This window comes from Sinocyclocheilus rhinocerous, unplaced genomic scaffold (assembly GCF_001515625.1).
Source record: "Sinocyclocheilus rhinocerous isolate Xijiao unplaced genomic scaffold, SAMN03320098_v1.1 scaffold986, whole genome shotgun sequence".
NCBI lineage: Eukaryota > Metazoa > Chordata > Actinopteri > Cypriniformes > Cyprinidae > Sinocyclocheilus > Sinocyclocheilus rhinocerous.
In genome coordinates this window covers 165,731-184,212 of record NW_015645515.1, presented here as the reverse complement: position 1 = coordinate 184,212, position 18,482 = coordinate 165,731, and the positions used below count along the sequence as shown (strand labels likewise).

The following is an 18,482-nucleotide window of genomic DNA, read 5'->3' as shown; positions in this document are numbered from 1 at the left end:
CAGCAGTGGAGAGCCGTGCAGGGAAATGTGCCTGTCGTGTTTGTTCTGCTCTAGAATCTGCTGCCAGCGAGCGTTTGAGCCTCTGAGTTCCCAATCAGAGCAAAGTTCACCCCAAAACAAACAGCTGCGGACTGCTGAGAGCGAGGAGAACAGCGAGGATGATTCGAAGCGCTCTGAAACACGGGGCCTGTGAGTGGTTCATGTGTTTGTTCTGCTTTAACTGTTTGTAATTACATTCTGTTGCTCCAGGCTTTTTGAGCTCAAAAGACACGATGGAAAGAACACTGTATTTGTTGGACAAGGTTTATTGGGTGTCCTCTGTTCATGCTGGCTTTCTTGGCATCTGATGCACAATGCATAGTATATTCACAGCACTCAGTTTACCTGGCTAGATATATTAAGTGAGAATTTCATCAGAACTCGAGCCATCGGTGAAGTGCGCTCACAGGACAGTGCTAATGCTCGCTGTCAGTTGGCCATGTTTCGTCGAGGAAAGGATGTGTTTTGGCCACTCCTCAAGGGTTGATGTAATCCCCCTTCAGTGTGCTGTTTATCCTGGATGAGTATTGATTTGTCTTCTCTCTCCTCTCCTTCATTAAACTGCGCCGGGTCACCATATGTGCCTGATGAAAGCCAGCTCCAGCCCGTTCTGTGTGCAACGTATTTTGTTGAGCAAAGTACGACTCGAGTCTTTCTAGCGCAGATATATGTGCAGCTGACATGACGACATGCCATTTTTCTTTTCTTTGATGTGTTCATCTGCATGGATCATGTTGGGTTTTTTACCTTTTTTATTATTTTAAACCACTTGCAAAATGTGTAATGTGTATTTTTTTCATGTGGTGTGGCTTTCTTCATGACCTGTGAAATACTCAAGCTTGAAACAAATGACACAAGTTGAAATAAATTGGCATTATGAAATTGCAGTCTGGTTAATTAATTTGCATATTGGCCGAAAAGTGTTAAAACTTTGTACAGTTTTGTCACTAATTAGGGGGTCTTGTGGAGTAGCTTGCTTTGACATTAAAGCGTTTGGTGCCGACAGAGAGTTTTGTTAGAGAGTCTCTGGGGTCTGAGGTTTGGGTCGTGTGTACGGTTCGCTGTTAGTCTGTCCTAACTGTGGAAGTGAATGCCATTGATGCTGCTGTTGGCGATGCTAAACCGTTGCTGTGTTTGTTGATGGTGTGCAGACTCTTTTGACTGACCTTTACTCCACTCCAGGCTCTGGTGCGTGTGAACTCAGGAATGGAGGAAGTTGTCTTATGGGAAGGGAGCAGTTCCTGTTTTTGAAGCCTATTTTTGCTTGGTCAGAGCGCCGAGACATCTGTGATTGTGACCTCAGCACATCAGAATCTGAGCATTGCAATCCACATTCAGTTTTAGCAATGCTGCAATGCACGCTTATCAATATGCTAGTGGTGGGCGGTATGACCAAACATTTATATCACGGTATTTTTCGAAATTATACCGGTTTCACGGTATATGACGGTATTTATTTTTAATTTTTTCCATGCATGACCGGGTGTTAACCATATTTTCTACTGATTGAGAGAGGGCTATGCGGTTGTTTTGGCTATATTACTTTTTTGTCTCATGCAGCGCACTACCTGCGTCTGAGTAACAAAACAAACAAAAATGTTTTTTGCATTATATTAATAGACGAACTACGCTCATATTTATAATTCCAAACAGTCAGTAACCTCACCACAGTGCAACAGTGAAAAGAGACCCCCCCTCAAACGCGTTCCGAACATTATTTAAACGACATACACCGGTATTGCGGTATTTTAAAAATTCATATCATAAGAAAAATAAACACCGGCATTCGGTATGAACCGGTATACCGCCCAGCACTACAATATGCTGTTTAATAGTGGATAGTAGGGGTGTAAAATACATTGATGCATTGATTCTGTTATAATAATTTATTGCATTGATTATAGAATTCAGTATTCTAGTATTGTCTATTTTAATAGCCGGTGTGGAGCAGAGGAGATGCAGAGCACACAAGATTGAGGAAATAAATGTTTCCTATAAATGAATAAAGTTTGGATTTCTGCATCATCATTCATGAATACACACATTCGTTTGAGCAAAGCCTAATTGTCGTTTTCATCTTGGGATTTTATTATGTGGATATTCTGAGAATAAATGTGCTTCTACACGCCTCGAAACATGATGTTAATTAAAGGAATAATTCACCCCAAAAAATGAAATTCGCTGAAATGTGCTCACTCTCAGGCCATCCAAGCTGTAGATGAGTTTGTTTCTTCATCAGATCTGGAGAAATGTAGCATTGCATCAGTGTCTCAGCAATGGATGCTCTGCAGTGAATGGGTGCCGTCAGAATGAGAGTCCAAACAGCTGATAAAAACATCACAATAATCCACAAGTAATCCACAGCACTCCAGTCCATCAGTTAACATCTGGAGAAGACCGAAGCTGAAACAAATCCATCAAGACGTTTTTAACTTAAAATATGAGTCCATAATCCATAATAACTCTTCCTTCAGTGAAAAAGTCCATCTGCTGTTGTCTCTCACATCAAAATCCAGCCACATATTTGTTTAGAGCTGTTTAAACGCTGCTTGATCTGTGCAGATTTCTCTCCTGATTCAGACCAGAACACTTTTCACAAGCGCTTATCCTGCCCCTTCTGAGCGAGAACGGATAAACTCCCTTTCGTTGGTCCTACAGGTTGAGTGGCCAGGGCTGTGAGTGTACACACATCTGCTCTTCTCCCTGTCTGTTGTAGTTATGAGATGGAGTTTGAAAGGAGTATTTGGTGCAAACAGCTGGCATATGTTAGCCTATTTAATTAAAGGTGAACATCTGATTTCAGCAGCTTGTACGAGGTCTGCTTTGACTGTGTGTCATGCACCGCTGCGTAATCATTCTGACTGTATTCATTAATAGGGCTGGCTATGTCTGAATGCTTATCTCAGATTCGCAAGGTTGCATTCGGAGCAGTGATAGTTTGGTCAGCGTAAGAAAGAAAGATATGCTCTGTGAATAGGCATGGTGATGAACTTTTCTTTCTAGTCAGTTTGCGCTTATGCTGTGGCTCTAGTGCTGCAGAGTTGACCGTAAGATGGTTTCTCCGTTCACATCGTACAGCAACTACCATCTCAGCAGCACTGCAGGGAACCCTGTTCTTACTGTAGTAAGCTAGCTCAGCAGAAGTGCAGCACAAGACACCTGCAGGACCGTTCTTAACCTTTAAAAAAAAAAAAAACGCATGCATTTATGGATCAGACCTTTTAAAGCGGGATTTATCAGTGAATCAGTAACAGCCTTTGTCTGCAGTCCTGTTCATTCAGATACTGGATGACAGCAATGTCATGCTCCTGCCAGATCATGCTTAGATTATGTCCACCTTCAAAGTTTTAGACCAATGAGCTGCCATTGTGGATGGAGCTTCCCAGAGCAGTGTGTCAAAAATAGAGACTAAGCGACTGATAAAATGTTAAAAGGATATTATAGTATATGACATAAAATCAGCTTCCGCAAGGAAAGCAATAAAAAATACTTGAGTCATCATGAGAATATGAGGCATGTGCTCTTAGCTTATCGCCCTTCAGCTGGAGAGAGCACACAAACGGCTTGAATTGTGAAATATAGGGTTGAAATATAATAAAAAAGAAACAAGTCCTAATTATGCCTTTGTAGACAACTTCACTGATGCATTTTATTGATGTTTGACCAGAAAAATAAACTTCATAGCAGAAACAGTCTGTTTTAAAAGCAACACAACACATTCGCAAACCATTTTGCTTCTCTGATGTTACTTTTGTGAGTGAAACAAGGCATTCAGTGAGAAAAATGTAGAATGTAATTTAATTTTGTGTAATAGTAGGCATTTCGGAATTTCCGAATGTAAAGGACTACTACAAAAAGTCCACACACACACACGTGTATGTGTATATATATTTTTTTTTTTTTTTTTTTAGACTATACAATATTACATATAAATGTAAATGTAATATAATATTGTAGTATAAATACTTCTTTTATTTATTATATATTTTTTTTAACAGCAGAATTGATCTCTATTTGCATCATTGAATCATTATTTTCCTGTTTGTCTCTTTAAAACAATCTGAAATGTATAAAGCTCTACAGAAGTGGGTCTAAATCTGGAGTATCACTTATATAATTGTTATATATCATCATATCACACAGCCATAAAACTTTCTCTATGTTAAAGGAGACATATTATGCCCCTTTTTACAATATGTAATAGAAGTCTCTGGTGTCCCCAGAATGTGTCTGAAGTTTCAACTCAAAATACCCCACAGATCATTTATTATATAATTTTGAAAATGCCTATTTTGAGTGGAAGCAGAAACACGCTGTTTTTCGGACCTGTCTCTTTAAATGCAAATGAGCTGCTGCTCCCCGCCCCCTTTACAGAATAGAGCTGCGCCATTACATCTCGGACCTGCTAAAAACATCTGTTTTGGTTCTGACTATCATGTTTATCGCGCTGAAATCATGCGTTTTAAACCATATGAGTTTAAACTTCTGATATACGGTTTTCTGAGAGCACACATCCGAAGCACACGCAAAGAAAGCGGCTGTCACAGCATGTGAGTACTAAACTAAGTTCTCATTCACACACAAGTTTACGTTAAAAACACACGTGTTACAAAAACAGTCAGTTACGTCTGTGAAGGTAAACAGCTGGGAAATAAATCACGTTTATTTTAGATCTGTGTGGCAGCAGCAATATACAGTAAATAAATCAATAAATGCACTGCTCTGTTGTCTCTGAGGCTGGGACTCTAAACAGTGTTCTGTGCTCGTCTGTGCAGCCAAACACAGAACAGTTGGCATGTTTTGCTCAAACTTTCACCGTAGCATTAGAGCTCTTGTGAAATAAAAACAATGGCGCCCATGGGTGTAAACTTACAGATTAAGGGGCGGTGATATTATAGTGAGATCCCTTTGCCACGTCACCAAGGGAGCGAAATCAGACACGCTCGTTTTCTCAGACGCTTGCAGAAAAAGGCTTCCCAAAACAAAGTTACTGGGTTAATCTTTTTCACGTTCCCTTGGTTGGTAGATGCACCGGGGACCGGATTATAGCACTTAAAACCTGGAAAAGTCAGATTTTCATGATATGTCACCTTTAAAGCACTAAGGCATTACTGACATAACAGTACAGCTTTCTGTAAAACTATGTGTGATGTGAAAAGCGCTATACGAGTACCTTAGACTTGATTATGTGAAAGACTCTGTCTTGGTTTGAGTGTGTGTTCTCTGAATGATTGTACGCTGATTTTCTCTGTCCTTGTTTGTGCTTTCAGTCACCCCTGATCTGTCTCCAGAGACTGCCCTACTCAGAACCGTCCCGCTCCCAGTGCCTCGAGCCCAGGCAGTGACCCCCGTCCCGCGAGCACACCGCAAGCCCAGCGAGGGCCACAGCGGGCAGCCGGCGCGCGGCAGCATGGAGGTGGGCATGCGCGTGGTGCGCGGCCTGGACTGGAAGTGGGGGAACCAGGATGAAGGAGAGGGGCACATGGGCACGGTGGTGGAGATCGGCCGGCAGGGCAGCACAACTACGCCCGACAAAACTGTGGTGGTGCAGTGGGACAGCGGCACTCGCACGAATTACCGCACCGGATACCAGAGCGCCTACGACCTGCTGCTGTACGACAACGCACAGATCGGTGAGACCTCCTCCAGTTCAGCAGCAGAGCTTGGCTAAAACAGTATGATATATATAACAAATTAATAATTACCATATTTGTGTGCAATCATGTTTACATTGTGACTTCAGAGAATACGGAGGAATTAGCATTGAACTGCTAGTGCTATCCAATAACTGCACTCAGACCCATGACTCGTTTAGGCTATGATCAGATCAAAACGGTTATTTTTGAATAATCGACTCTGGGCTTAATATTTCTTTATTTGAATGACTGAAGTTTGATTTACCAACAAATCGAAATACGAACAAAAAGAAATAAAGAGTTAAATTTTTTTTAGTTTGCCCGTTTTCAAACAGAACGAAATAATAATAATAATAATAATTATTATTATTATTAGTCATTTTTTAATTTTATTATTATTATTATTATTATTATTAGCCTATTAGAAAATCTCTTTATTTCTTTTTGTTCGTATTTCGATTTGTTGGTAAATCAAACTTCAGTCATAAACGAGTCATGGGTCTGAGTGCAGTTATTGGATAGCTCGCTCACATACAGCCTACCATATATCTATAATAACGGGAAAACATATCGTTTTTATGACATAATATGTCGTTATTACGAGAAAAAATGTTGTTTTAACGAGAAAAGATGACGTTTTAACGAGATAATAATATAGTTTTTACGACTTAACATCTCGTTTTTACGAGAAAAGATGTCGTTTTAACGAGATAATAATATCGTTTTTACGACTTAACATCTCGTTTTGACGAGAAAACATCTCGTTATTACGACATAATTGAGTGGAAAAAAATATGTGTGTGGCAGCAATGCGTCACTGTATCTTAGCAATGCATATTACTAATCAAAAATTAAGTTTTTATATATTTACAGTAGGAAATTTACAAAATATCTTCATGGAACATGATCTTTACTCTTAATGTCCTAATGATTTTTGGCATAAAAGAAAAATCAATAATTTTGACCCATACAATGTATTGTTGGCTATTGCTACAAATATACCCCAGCGACTTAAGACTGCTTTTGTGCTCCAGGGTCACATAAACTATTAATATATAGCATGTTTAACAGTCACCCAGAACAACTCATTTAAATAAATGCAGCATGCCATACAGTACATTTGTCTATAAATATTGCATTATTGACAGAACATAGTGATGCTGCCTGCAGTCGTAATGCAACATGGAAAGCAAGGTTAAAATAAATCACGCTATTTCAGAAAAAGGGCATTGAGTTATTTTACACAGAAGTTTTTTTTTAAACATTCGGTTCTTATTTAATTGGTTCCACATTGTTTGCTGATTTTTACTTTATTTAAACTTTGTGTCATTTATTTATTTTATTTGACAACAAGGTGTATGCCGTGCCTCCAAGCTTTCTTACTCGTTTTGCTAATAAACGTTCTACGTTTCTTATTTATTTGGTTATATATTATACATGTTTACCAGTTTTGTATACCTATTTAAACTTTATGTAAGTTATTTGTTATTTTATATTAGGCATAGCCTGCCCTATAGCATGGTGTATTTTTATTTGTTTTGTTAATAAAAGTTCTATGTTTTATATATAGGCTAAAGTGAGTTTGACGTTGTATTTTGTTGTTGCATTCAAGCAATTGAAGACGAACTGCCGCTAATTCGAAAGAGAAAGTAAAATGCGCACAGTGCTTTTAAGCTATTTATAAGCGAAGGAAAGCGAGGAAAAGAGGGAACGCCCCTGCCCCCGCCGCCGCGGTGATACCGGTATTTCCGGTGTTGTCACATGTCAATTAACCGGTGGGAAAATTTCCTCACAGTCACAACCCTAGTGTGAGTGTGAGAGTGTGTGTGTGTTAGTGTGTGAGAAAATGTGTGTGAATGTGTGAGTGTGTGTGTGTGTATCTATCTCCACACACACACACGCACTGGCCGCAGGTTAAGATGCTTACTGGCTTAAACAGTTACTCCACAGTTCTGTACATCCCTGAACTGATTATATTTCATTCATATGAAGGAGATCAATATCTGTCTGTCAAAGTGCATTACGTTCCTGTGAACAAGATGTGTTGCTTCTTTCCTTCCTTCCTCTCTATCTTTCGGCAGTAGAGTCCGGCTCTTGTGTTTATAACTAGGGAAATGCTTAATGCTGAACTGAAATGCTTTTGCTGCATCATTAAAACCAGTCTCATCTGCCTCAAGCGACGTGTTTCTGATTAATGGAGTAAAGCCTCGGGAAAATGGATGAGTGTGTTTAGAGACTCCCTGCGCTGCTGCGGTCTTCAGCGTTTCCTGGATTCTATCAGTTCAGTTCAGATGACCTTATTCTATGGATCAGACGTGCTGATCTTTCGTTTAATAAATTGGTATTGGTAGAATTAGTAGTAATTTTCCTTTCTTCCACGTAGGTGTCCGACATTCAAACATCATCTGTGACAGCTGTAAGAAGCACGGCATCATGGGAATGCGCTGGAAGTGTAAGGTGTGTTTCGACTACGACCTGTGCACTCAGTGCTACATGAACAACAAGCACGACCTGACGCACGCCTTCGAGCGCTACGAGACGGCGCATTCGCACCCGTGAGTCTTCCTCTCTCCCTCCTTCTGTCTGTCTTTTCCTAAAACCTCCGCTCAGTTCCTCAGTTTGTCAAAACAAAAGTGTGTACAGTACAGTAATGCACTTACAGTGGAAGTCTGTTGGGCAACACCAGAAGAAACGCACGAGGCACTTTATATCTGTTATTTCCACTCATAGATTCTCACTGATATGAGCAAGGATACCTGAAATAGACATGATGTAACTGTAAAAGTTCCTTTTAATACAGTAACAAAACATTCATCCACATAAAAAATTTGTCACTTAAAAGAAAGATTCCCCTGACAGTTCAAATAATAAAAAAAACTCATGTAGGTTCTTACAAAAATAAGAGCTTTACTTAAATCCTCCAGGACATTTTCCTCGTATATTTTTTAATTTTAACTATTTCTGTAAACACATTTTTTGCTTGATTTTACAAACAAATACTTGATGTTTTATGCAGTGTTGTTTCTCAAGTAAATTTATTTTGTTTCCAGGATATTTGTATTGGAAATCAGGAAATATATAGACTAGTTAAAGGGGTCCTATTATGCTCTTTTACAAAGTATTGATTTTGTTTTGGGGGTGTACTAGAACAGGCTCTCATACTAGGTTGTTCGAAAAACACGTGGAAAGCAGGGTGGCCGATGGCCAATATAAAGCCGATATAATTTATTTATTTTAATTTATATTTAAGAAATTTGAAATCAATTGAAAATTGATTAAAAATAATTGTGTAAAATAAACATACTTATACATTAGAAGACAAAGCATTTTTCACAAATAAATAAATATTTCATAAAAATCTAATTAAAAAGGAAGTAAACACTGTAACCAACAGGGCACTCAGTATTCTGGCTGTTTGTGTGCTTTGGGAATCTTTTTTTTTTTTCCCAAATAAAGCCAAGGTAACACTAATTTTACATACAGCAATCAATGAAAATGACATGAATATGACAGCGGGCAAATGCATAAAGCGCAGCATAATTTGAAATCACTAACTTTAAAGTTTGTCGATCGCGTGATCTCCAGTGAAGCTGAACTCTCCTCCTGTCCGCATTCATATCGCACGGATCGACCGTCACCCAGAGAACACGCGATCATGCAGGTCACATGCACACTTCACAAGATCTCAACTAGATTCGACTAAGTCTGCAAGGTTTGTGAAATTAAATGTTCATTAGTCATTCAAAGATTTGTTTAAATTATATAAATGCATATTTGCTGAATGCTGACGGCAAACGAGAAAGTATTATAATTACTAATTATCTATTACTAAATATCTATTACTAATAATATAAAAGCAATCGTTATAATACTTTTTGTATACATTTTAATTCCTTTGTTTAACAGTTCTATCTGATTATTAGATAGACTTCTATCCATATTAGACAGAACTGAACGACGACAGCGAACAAGAGGGAGAATGTGAGCGGTGTGTGCCCAGGCGCTGCCATTCTCAGCGCCGTTAAAATAAAAGTCCCGCCTCGAATACATCGGCCAACCAGAAAAACTTATCGGCCGATGCCGATATTTGAAAAATGCCAAATATCGGCCGATATATCGGCCTTGGCGATATATCGGTCGACCACTAATTGCAGCACTCGGCGCCTGGTATATGGGAAAAAATAAATAAATCAACAAGAATATGAGAAAATGTTTGTTTTAATGACACCAGCAATTTTGCGAATAAATGAATTTTCTAAATGTTTTTGATCAGAAAGAAGAAGAAAAAAAGGTTATATTAACTAGTGCAAATGGAAAGTTGCTGTGCCACTGTGCAACAGGCATGATATGAAGCTCCTGAGTTTGAATGAGAGCTAGCTATAACAATGATACTCCATCCCTTGGGCAATATAACGAAACCACAGTGCAAAGGCTCTGCAACATCTAATACATATGGTGTTTCGGCAGACATTCTTTCAACATCTGGAACATTCCCTCTCTAGTACACCGCATTGTTGAAAGATCAGCAAGAGACCAAGAATAGTGTGAGCTCACCTCAACTTGAGCAGCAGCCAAGCCCTTTAAAGTGGTTAGTCTTTGCCCACGACAATGTCAAGATTTTTAATGTTGTTGTTTTTTTTCTCTTCTGCTCACCAAGGCTGCATTTATTTGATCCAAAGTACAGCAAAAACAGTAAAATGTTGAAATATTTTTACTATTTAAAATTGCTTTCTATTTGAATAGATTTTAAAATGTAATTTATTCCTGTGATCATACATAGGTAAATTTTCAGCATCATTACTCCAGTCTTCAGTGTCACATGATCTTCAGAAATCCTTCTAATATGCTGATTTACTGTTTGAGAAACATTTCTGAATAATTTATGATGTTACAAAAGATTTCTTCAGTGAGCTTTCTATTCATCAAAGAATCCTGAAAAAATTATAGATTCCATAAAAAATATTAGGCAGCAAATAATGTTTTCAGCATTGATGATACTGAGAATAAAATAGAGTACAGTAGAGGAACACAAGTGGAGTTCATCACCTGAACTCTGACGTTTGACAATAGCTTTGTCATTATTTTCAACTAGAGGTCGACCGATAGTGGATTTTACCGATACGACAGCTAGGTTGGTCCACACTGTCCGATACCGATTAATCAAACGATAACTTTTAAAATAAATACTGAATGCTTTACTATTTAACCCAAAAAACTATATATAATAATAAAACATACTTTGTAAATGAATGAAAATATTAATATTAAATATTAATTATATATTGATCATTAAAGTTAGTTCATAGTTCATTAACGTTAACAGAAGCAACTGTAAAAATGTATAAATGTATTCGTTAATGTTGAAATTAACACACTCTAGCAAGGAACAATTCCCCAGTCAGCAAATTTCCTTTGGCTCAGATCTCCAAATCAAGTGTGGCCCAGATTAGTACATAGTACATGTTTGCGGGCCTAGAACTGGTCCACATCAGTGCATAACCCAACCTGAAGTGAGCCAAATAATAAACACAGATTACAGCTGTTATCAGCCTTAGTTCATGTTACAAATGGAGTCTTATTGTAAAGTGCTACCATTTCACATCAACAGTCTTGCTTAAAGATGGCTGTTTTTTAATGCCTACACAAAGGCCATAGCATTGAAATTACATACATATGGATATTTTTTGTATGCTGTCACACTTTATTTGCTTCTATTCTAGAACACTTGATGATTATCTGATCAAAATAACAAAATATGGCAGTCGCACACCAGATCAGGAATCACACACACCAGATGGCATCGCATTCAGTTCAAGCGGCGGCCTAAAATAGTTTATTTAATCATCAAACACAAAAGTTCACTTCAAGAATGATCAAAAAGCGGCATAGAAGAGTTCGGTGTTTGAAAAAACAAAACAGCAAATCGGAAAAAGAGCAATCTATGGCCCTGTCCCAAATCGCACCTTAAACCCTCGCGGTCTTCCTCTGAGTCCACACTTTCGTGACGTAATGCCGCTTTGACTGTCGGGTAGAAGTCTGCTGTGGAGCTCGCCCCAGTGCAAGTCCACAAGAGCACATGAAGTGTGCCATTTGGGACAGGGCCTATATCATAGCTCTCCATATGAAGCATGCAGACTTTATTAGAGTCACAGAAAGACAAGTTTCACTTAAAAATGCACAATCTTCCAGACCAGGGTGAAGTCTTCATGTACATAAACAAATATAATGGGACAAATATAATGTAATTTAATGTAGAACTGTGTGAATGGCGCTCTGCGGCTGAATGAACAGATCAGTTTGTTTTCTCACGTCACAGCTTTACATCTGCAAATTCGCTGGATAACAAATGCATTAAAGTGACCAGCTAGATATAAACTAATGCAAATAGATCGTAGCAATCGTGACATTAAGCATTTGGGTCAGACTTGCGTGTGTTTTGGTCACATGTTTTAACCGCTTGAGGTGCTGCTAATGTTAGTGTCCTCTCAGCCTTGAGAGCAAACATACTGCTGTGCTTTCTCCACTAATGCAGCATCTAGTCAACAAATTAATTACTTTATAATGATATGAAAACATGCACTAAAGTGTACTGTGTACACACCGTTTGGTTGTCAATGTTTTAAACATTCATCTGAAGTGTCTCGTGTCAAAACAAACAGCACGTGCTGTCAGTGATTTCCGCCACTAGAGGCCGCTCTCGCTCTCGTACTATATAATGACAGCGGAGCTTCAGCTGCTCCAGCAACAGACGCAACCCAGAAAAAAATAAGGATTTTTATCCATATGGCATGGATTTTTGCAGATAGTTCCAGCAATCGACTATCGGTTCTGATTAATCGGGAAAACCGATACATCGGTCGACCTCTATTTTCAACTCTAGATCCTTTTGTTTCAGAATCTGAACCATAACAAACCTCTTTTGTAAAATGTTTTGCTTGGAAGAAAAGGCCTCTTGGCCTTATGACCAGGGTTGCCAGGTCTGCAAAACAAAACTAGCCCAATGAGCCTATCTCGAGTACCAAAACTCAAAATATGCCACTCACATAAATACATATTTTTACAGTCACAGGTATGTTTCATGCACAATTACAACTTGAAAATTACTAAATAATGGGAATCATAAAAAAACACAGGAGCTGAATGGCTCCCCCCTTAACAAAACTCATCATCTAGCACAGTTTTATCACTGGTAGAATATAAAAATGGGAAAAATAATCTGATACAAGCATTTCATTCAGATACACTTTATTCAGTATCTCAAGCCTTTAATCTCCCGCAGGAAAAAAAAAATCAACCCACAGTTTAAAAGTAGTGCAACCCTCGGCAGCAAACATTATTTAATATGCCATCTTTTAATTGTCAGAACAGAGAGAGATGTGTCCGGTCAGTCTCTCAAAGTTCATAAATCATCCGTCTCTGTTGCGTGTGCATAAACAGTGGCACGCAGACAGCCTGTGGATTACGTCTTACCTTTGATCTTAGACGCGCACCTGCGATACGAGAGCCACAGACTGCTTAGACATTGATCCTGGTTGTGTTTTAAGCCTCCAAGCCGTGCAGGTGTTGCCATATGGCGAGAGAGCGTTCGTAAGGACACTACTGCTCCGTACAGCGGCCCTTAAGAGAAAATCAAAGCAGAGCAGAGATATCTGACGCATGAGTCTGCTGGAGTTGATGGGATAGGTCGAGCCGGGCAGTGAGCGTTGATGCTTGACCCCGTGGATGAATGATGGGAATAGGCAGCTCCTTCGCTCCTCGATCAGATCAGATCTTTACTATAAGGTATGTGCTGTTATTGGTTGTTATTTGCTTGCCAGGATATTTGGCAGCATGCTCTTGAAGAGTTTAGTTTGTTGACATAAGACAGCCTGTCTGTCATTAGCTGTATTGAAAGCATGTGTTTCCAGTTATGCTGCTCTTGTACAAAATCTGCCTAACGTCCTCAAGCACACATTCCCAAACCAGAAACAATGAAATACAGTCTTCTCTCACCGTGAGCATCCTCTCGTCGCTCTCAGTGAGTGTGTAATCAGTGATTTTGACATGGTTCGCCGTCTTTAGCTGCAGGCTGATGCCATGTTTGCAGCGCTGCGATTACCTTCTGTGTTTCTATGTAAGCATTTGGCAGGTGATTCAATCTGAAGTGACTTACAATGCATTCAAGCTATGTGCGAACCTTTCACTGCGCTCTACTAGAACTAGAGCTAATAATAGTTGAGCCAATTGTGAGTCTGTGTGATTGCTTTTATTGTGGAAAGTGCTACAGTATAGAAATACATTGGGAATTGGGGGTGTCAGTTTCATTTTGCTTCGGGAAATTCCAAAAGGGAATGCAGTCCATTTTTATCCACAATTTAAATGTGCATACCTAAAAAAATAAAAGTAGTGTTTTATTTTCCTCTCAGTAATTGTCCAGTTCCAATGCATTTAGTGTCAATTTCATTTGTTTAATTTCAATATTTAATATTAAATGCACATTTTGTATGAGCTTCAGTCATGAGAAAAGACTGTTTTTGGTAAAAACAAATGAAGTTCACAAAGGGAGCATTGTGAAACATGAGCTTAATTGGATGAGACGGGTAAGGAAGGTTGAAGGTTTCCTCAGGGTCATAACTGGCTCTTCCTTCTCTCAAACTCAGAGTGAGCTTGACGCCGAGACAGAACCTGTCCAGAATCATCCTGAAAGGAATCTTCCAGGGGGTGAAGGTGGTCCGGGGGCCCGACTGGGACTGGGGCAACCAAGACGGTGAGACACGCTCGCTAACACCTCTGACACTGCATGCTTTGCTTCATTGAGTTTCAGCCGCTCTCATCCTGATCAGCAGAGTCTCAAAGGCTCAGAGGAAAGTTCTGGATCTACTCAGTGCAGCATCTGTAGAGCTTATAGGACACAGGAACTGAATCTCGTCAGTCTAGGGTCTGTGGGACTCTAAGGATGGACATTTGCAGTTTCTGGTCCTGGAGAGTTTAGTTTGAATTCAGATGAAACGCTCTGAAATAAACCAGTCAAGGTCTTTGGGTTTGCCTGGAAATTCTGGTTGAAACGGTTGAAACGAAACTCTCCAGGATCAGGAACGAGAGACTTTTTTTTGGAAAGGGAAGTGCCTTTGCTGTTGTTGTTTTTTCACATTGATAACATTTGTGACCCTGGAGCACAAAAGCAGTGTTAAGTCGCTGGGGTATATTAGTAGCAATAGCCAAAAATACATTGTATGGGTCAAAATTATAGATTTTTCTTTTATGCCAAAAATCATTAGGATATTAAGTAAAGATCATGTTCCATGAAGATATTTTGTAAATTTCCTACCGTAAATATATCAAAACTTAATTTTTGATTAGTAATATGCATTGCTAAGAACTTCATTTGGACAACTTTAAAGGTGATTTTCTCAATATTGTGATTTTTTTTTTGCTCCCTCAGATTCCAGATTTTCTAATAGTTGTATCTCGGCCAAATATTGTCCTATCCTAACAAACCATACATCAATGGAAAGCTCATTTATTCAGCTTTTATTCAGCAATTGACCCTTATGACTGGTTTTGTGGTCCAGGGTCACATATGAGTTGTATAATGTGAACACTTTTTTGAACTCATGGGATGTAGACACTGGGAGTGTTGGACAGTGTCATGCTGTTTTATCATCTACTCTGCTGTTTCTATAAACACTTGCACATGTTCTCGTGTGAAGATATTTTCATATTATTTTAAAATGTTGAATGACTTTAATGATGAATGAGTCAAAATGTCCATGTGGTGATCACTGGCTGATCCTCGCAGACGTCTGTAGACGGTGAGGTTCTCTGGTGTTCTCTGTGTTATGTGTGTGATCTGTAAACATATTCTGGCTGTCATTGCTGCGTTTTAGTGCTGGTTAGTTGTTGCTGAACTCGTGTGTGTTAGCTGGTGATGGTGGTTATTAGATGTTGTAGCAGATGTGATGATGAATCTCACAGAGCTTGTGAACATGTCCGTATTTCACCCAAAATCAAAAGAGAAAGTCAGAAAGGTTTTCCATTCAACCTTTTCTCAGGATTTAAGACCATTAAAATGTTTGAATTATGACATTTCCCTTTGTGCACATATTTCCCATAAAGAAAATGAGGTCTACTCTTAGGACTGTTAAGAAAAGCTAAAGAGTAGGATTGACATTGGTCGTGAAAAATAGCCTTGATTTTCTTCATGCAAAATATGATTGCTTATTTCGTCTTGTGATTTTGGGGTAAATCTTGACGGGGTTTGTGAGATTCAGCTGTGTTCTCCTGTATTTGCCATAGCTTTTTGAGTATTTCTTTGTTGTTCCCTTGCTGTATCTTTTCATTGCGAAAAGTGAAATCTTGGCTCTTATATATTGGCTTTGGTGTGTTTTAGTTGTTACGTGTCATTTACTCTGATCCAGTGTCAGAAACAGGCCATATTTGCTTCCCGGAGTTGATTTTATTCCTTTGATGATGGTATATTTCTATCCATTAATTAACATGACAACACAGTGTTTTCCATCTTCTTCCATTTGCATGAAGTAGAATAATTAGGACTGTTACTCATATAAGCAAATCAACATCAAATTCAAAAACTGCTGTAGATAAAGCACAGTAACATGATGAAACTCAAGTCATGATTTACGGATTATTTTCCCCTCCGTGTTAATGAGATGCACGGTAACTCCTGACTCCATATAAAGAGGAGACTTGAGCCGCACACAGATTTCCAGTAAAGTAAGTGTTTTGAACACGGCCTGGTTTGGTGTTTATTCTCCTATAAACAGTGTGGTTAAGGTAGCGCTAAGCTTGTGCTTCAGGTCACAGCCACTGTTTTCACAGTCGTCACAGTCAGCGACAGCACACACTCAACACGTCATCGGCTCTGGCTAGTAAAAATGTAACTAGTCTCTTATTTTGGGAGTGTTTTTCTTTGCATTTAAAGTTTTCCATGGGAAACCACATCATATCAGCTTTACATTCAGCAACACTCACAGCTGTATGGTGCATCATAACATCATAAGCAGATTATGGTTAAATCTCAAAATTTAGCGTATAAAACCACAGGTATTCTCAACATTTGGTTCTTTTCAGATGCATTTTCTGACCCTACTCTGCTCTGATCAGATTTCTAATTTCTTCCAGACAAAATGCATGCATTTAGGTTTTCTCCCGTCTCTCATGTTTATATCCTTCAAAGCTGCTGATGTTGGTCTGAGACTGCTGCCCTGTGCTGCTTCTGTCTCTGTGTGTGTGTGTGTGTGTGTGTGTGTGCGCGAGCGAGCAGGAGGTGAGGGGAAGGTCGGGAAGGTGGTGGATATTCGTGGATGGGATCAGGAATCGGGTCGTAGCGTGGCTAGTGTCACCTGGTCCAGCGGAACCACAAACGTCTACAGAATGGGCCACAAGGGCAAGGTGGATCTGAAATACGTGTCGGATATGCAGGGAGGATACTACTACAAGGAGCATCTGCCCAAATTAGGTAAGAGCAGCTGTAAAACCAAGCTGAAAGTGTGTTTGACAGTGACCTGTAGCTCATGAGAATGATTTATTTTTGCACAGAGCAAATTAGAGCCCGACCGATATTGGTTTTTTGGGGGCCGATGCCGATACCGATATTAGGGAGTAAAAAAAGACTGATACCGATATATCGGCCGATATTCTTTGTGTAGGCTATATTATAGTACAGTATAGTCAAAAGTTTGGACACACTTCCCATTCATGTGTCCAAACTTTTGACTGGTACTGTATATAGAATACAGTATATAGCCTACATAAACAGAATATATATACATAAACACATTTTTTGCAATTCCCGATTAGCCAATCCGGGCCTGGATTCCGTCCATGTTGTCTGCATCGCGGAAATCATAGGGCCCTACTAATGTAGCAAACGAATATGATAAGCTCATTGTGAGAGTAAAAGACGAGGGCATTGATGTTTATTTACTTAGCATTGAGTCTCTCCAAGTAGGTGACAACGTAGCGTTAAATCGCCATTCAACAGACTCAAGCCACCACCGCACTGCTGTCTACTGCAGAAAGATACTAACTTTTCAATCTGCTACGTTACTGACTGTACTGACAAACTATGCTGACACCGTGTCTGCGCCGCAACAGAACACGTCAAAGCGACCGTTGAAAATCATATGAACTTCTGTCAGCACGTCATAAATAGAACGAGGCATCAGTTTACTGAATTCTATTGTATTTTGTTGCGCCGCACGATGTGATGTGACCGATGTAATAAGCATGAGTTCTGGGCCACAGCGCGGCCGGTAAACACCAGCATTGAGTGGCCGCGATCAGCTCCGGTGGCCGTAACACAGGCTTTAATGCGCCGCAGACGCGTGCTGTGGAGCGCAGATCCGCTCTAGTCTGCTGAATCTGCTGTTAAAATGAACCATCCATTCATCATATCATCATGCAAAACTAAGAATTAGAATCATTGTAATGTGACGATCAAATATAGGTGCGGGTGGGTGGCGGGCGGATAATTTGAAGCAGCGGACTCTGGTGAAGTTTGAGCTCCTCCACGCATCACTATACTACGCTGACCTGGGTCCAGTAGCAAACAATGGAGCGCGCTCTGCTGGACAAACTAAGTAATTACACCATTCAGAAGCATTTAATCTGCGTTATATGTTCTGTAAAAAAAAAAGGATCATATCGGCGGCATATTCGCCGATACCGATATTTCAGTCGGGCTCTAGAGCAAATCATTTACCTGCACAAATACAATGAGACTGAAACAGCTACATTTCAATTTTTACATCAGTAAAACCATTGATTTTATTTTAAAAAATAGCAGAATTTATATATATATATATA

The 18,482-nt window shown here is 39.4% G+C and overlaps 1 protein-coding gene across 1 annotated transcript in view; it reads left to right on the top strand.

Annotated features, from left to right (window-relative positions):
• Window positions 1–18,482, top strand: part of mib2 (MIB E3 ubiquitin protein ligase 2) — a 52,809-nt gene continuing 34,327 nt past the window's right edge. Inside the window, exons 1-5 of the mRNA XM_016509600.1 lie at window positions 1–189; window positions 5,310–5,672; window positions 8,059–8,230; window positions 14,315–14,421; window positions 16,939–17,133. Coding sequence (XP_016365086.1) covers window positions 159–189; window positions 5,310–5,672; window positions 8,059–8,230; window positions 14,315–14,421; window positions 16,939–17,133 — 868 coding nt within the window. The 5' untranslated portion in view covers window positions 1–158. The remainder of the gene's footprint in view (window positions 190–5,309; window positions 5,673–8,058; window positions 8,231–14,314; window positions 14,422–16,938; window positions 17,134–18,482) is intronic.